Raw genomic sequence first — 3512 nt, 5'->3', positions numbered from 1 at the left:
AGGCGAGTGCATGTTATCCGTGTACATATCTGTGCAAAAACTCAGATCTATTTGTGGGGACATTCGTGTGCATTTCACTCACTCGCTTGCTCGGTCACTCAACAGGTATTTACTAATTTCAGGCTCTCGATACTGCTTCCTCGCTCTGCTCTGGGGTCCTGCGGTGGGATGAGCAATATGAGTCGGGCACCCGAGCCCGGGAAGTTCCCGGGAGGCTCGAACAACACACCTGACGCTTGTTCTCCCTTTTCCAGGCAGGGTGGTGCAGCGACAGGCCGCAATGAACGCGAGCGCCTCCTCGCTCAACGAGTCCCAGGTGGTGGCAGTGACCGCCGAGGGAGCGGCGGCGGCGGCCACAGCGGCAGGGGCGCGGGACAGCGGTGAATGGGGCCCCCCTGCAGCGGCGGCGCTGGGGGGCGGCGGCGCGGCTAACGTGTCCCTGGAGTTGTCTTCTCAGCTGCCGGCCGGGCCACCGGGGCTGCTGCTGTCGGCGGTGAATCCTTGGGACGTGCTCCTGTGCGTGTCGGGGACGGTGATCGCAGGCGAAAATGCTCTGGTAGTGGCTCTAATCGCGTCCACCCCCGCGCTGCGCACGCCTATGTTTGTGCTGGTGGGCAGCCTGGCCACGGCCGACCTGCTGGCGGGCTGCGGTCTCATCCTTCACTTCGTGTTCCAGTACGTGGTGCCCTCAGAGACGGTGAGCCTGCTCACGGTGGGCTTCCTCGTGGCTTCCTTCGCTGCCTCGGTCAGCAGCCTGCTGGCCATCACGGTGGACCGCTACCTGTCTCTCTACAACGCTCTCACCTACTACTCGCGCCGGACCCTGTTGGGCGTGCACATCCTGCTCGCCGCCACCTGGACGGTGTCCCTAGGCCTCGGGCTGCTGCCAGTGCTCGGCTGGAACTGCCTAGCAGAGCGCGCCACCTGCAGCGTGGTGCGCCCGCTCACGCGCAGCCACGTGGCGCTGCTCTCCGCCGCGTTCTTCGTGGTCTTCGGCATCATGCTGCACCTGTACGTGCGCATCTGCCAGGTGGTCTGGCGCCACGCGCACCAGATCGCGCTGCAGCAGCACTGCCTGGCGCCGCCCCACTTGGCAGCCACCAGAAAGGGTGTGGGCACGCTGGCCGTGGTACTGGGCACTTTTGGCGCCAGTTGGCTACCCTTCGCCATCTATTGCGTGGTAGGCAGCCGCGAGGACCCGGCAGTCTACACCTACGCCACCCTGCTGCCCGCCACCTACAACTCCATGATCAATCCCATCATCTATGCCTTCCGCAACCAGGAGATTCAGCGTGCCCTGTGGCTCCTGTTCTGTGGCTGTTTCCAGCCTAAAGTGCCCTTCCGTTCTAGGTCCCCCAGTGAGGTCTGAAGGCTCTCTCCCTCCGTCCTCCTGCCAACACCACAGCCACAACAAGCCACCCTTCAGTGAGCTTCTCGGTGCCTGCTGATGAACTCTGAGATCCCAGTGGTGTGATTCTGACTTTGGAAAGAAAGGAAGAGAGAATAAACGTAACTACATCAAACTCACAAAAGACAAAGAGGCTCTTTGGCACTTTACATATACAGTGTATACATGTGTACATATATATACAAATATTTGTATCTTCTGGAGGTGTTCAGGATGTGGGCTTTCCTGTTCTGTGACAAAAACTAACAAAAGATGTGGTTGTGTACTCAAATTGTACATCACATTCGTCAAGTGAAGACATTCTGATACTTGCTTAATTATAGCACTTTATTTTTAGCTGCTGAACTGCCAAAACAGTGTTGCCATTTTTCAGGGGCAGGGGAAGAAGAGTAAAAGGTGTATTTTTGTTGTATGTGATAGTATATTTTGCTGCACATGCATCAGTAAATTATAACATATTTTGTACACAAATAAACACAGAATAAAAACGTAATTTGGGGCCTGTGACTACCGGATTACTATTTAAAAGCTGGAATATTGGAACATTTACTTAAAAAGTTTATTACGTATCATCTCCCTCCTATGAAATCTTCATGTCAAAAACCATATGCATCCACACATTATTCACAAATTGTCATGGAAATACCTAATACAGATTTGAGGTGGGGGGGGGACTGAGAGGGAGTAAGAGAGTCACATAACAGTATTCATAGGACACTAAAGGGTTATTGGTATTATTAATCTACAAATTAATCTACTCCTTGGTTTCTGGGTTCTGAAGACAAACTCCAGAGGGTGTCTGAAACCTTTCCTTCCTCTTACCACACGTGCACTTGTGAGTTCTGAAACAACTGTTAGTTATAGCTTTCTCAGTCTGGAAAGAATTTTAAATGTTTAAAATTCATATTGACTGAGTATATTTTTGCTAGTCCATTCTTGTAGAAAAATGCAAAGAAATAAATTCTTCCAAGACAGGATTCGAAGATACATTGTGTTCATGAGATAAGTGAAGGTATGCCCAGCAGCCCCTTTTGAGGTGCTTGTAGCTTGAAAACACAGGGCATTAAGACTCCTAAGAACCAAGCATTCCCAGTCCACCAGTGGATATGAGTCATAGTTAAATGGTTCCCCTCCTCCCCCTCTTATAGGATGATGTAAGGATAAATAAGATAACACATGTGGACATGCTCTGAGCATCTGTGAAGAAATACGCGCATGAGCACAAGTTGTTATTGGTCTTAGACCTTGGGAAAATACCACAAGCAAATTTTTTTCTTCCTACAGTCCACAAGTATTTGTTGAGTGCCTACTGTTTGCTAGACACAATTCCAGAGCTGGAATACAGAAGTGAACAAAATAGACAAAAAGTTTTCTGTGCTCTTAGTGCTAAATTCTAGTGAAGGAGCTCAATTAGAGCAAAGAAACACACACACATAGAATGAGAGATTTATTATATAGAGTTGGCTTGTGTAAGTTTGGAGGTTAAGAAGTCCCAAGATCTGTAGTCAGAAAGCTGGAGACCCAAGAAAGCTGATGATATTGTTCCAGTCTGTCTCCAAAGGCCTGAGAACGAGGAGAGTCCATGGGCTCAAGACCCAGGAAGAACTGATGTTTCAGCTTGAGATAAAATGCAGGAGAATGGCCAAAATTAACAATACAGCAAACAACAAGTGTTGAAAATGATGTGGAGAAAGAGGAACCCTCTTACACTGCTGGTGGGAATGCAAGTTGGTGCAGCCACTTTGGAAAACAGTGTGGAGATTCCTTAAGAAATTAAAAATAGAGCTTCCCTATGACCCTGCAATTGCACTACTGGGTCTTTACCCCAAAGATACAGATGAAGTGAAAAGAAGGGCCACATGCACCTCAATGTTCATAGCAGCAACGACCACAATTACCAAACTGTGGAAAGAGCCAGGTGCCCTTCAACAGATGAATGGATAAAGAAGAGAGCCAATTATCATATGGTTTTGCTTATTTGTGGTGCATAAGGAATAACGAGGAGGGCATGGGGAGATGGAGAGGAGGAGGGAGTTGGGGGAAATTGAGGGGGAGACAAACCATGAGAGACTGTGGACTCTGAAAAACAAACTGAGGGTTTTGG

The 3512-nt window shown here is 49.5% G+C and overlaps 1 protein-coding gene across 1 annotated transcript; it reads left to right on the top strand.

Annotated features, from left to right (window-relative positions):
* The first annotated feature begins 267 nt into the window (after nucleotides 1-267).
* GPR6 (G protein-coupled receptor 6) lies at nucleotides 268-1889 on the top strand. The gene has a single exon (XM_046006352.1). The coding sequence runs from the start codon at nucleotides 281-283 to the stop codon at nucleotides 1367-1369; it is 1089 nt and encodes a 362-aa protein (XP_045862308.1). The 5' UTR covers nucleotides 268-280; the 3' UTR covers nucleotides 1370-1889.
* The last annotated feature ends 1623 nt before the right edge of the window (nucleotides 1890-3512 follow it).

This window comes from Meles meles, chromosome 5, assembly GCF_922984935.1.
Source record: "Meles meles chromosome 5, mMelMel3.1 paternal haplotype, whole genome shotgun sequence".
Lineage (NCBI taxonomy): Eukaryota > Metazoa > Chordata > Mammalia > Carnivora > Mustelidae > Meles > Meles meles.
The sequence above is the reverse complement of the archived record's forward strand: the minus strand, read 5'-3'. Positions and strand labels throughout refer to the sequence as shown.

Coding starts and splice junctions, on each gene's coding strand:
- GPR6 (XM_046006352.1), top strand. CDS start 281: ATGAACGCGAGCGCCTCCTCGCTCAACGAGTCCCAGGTGGTGGCAGTG.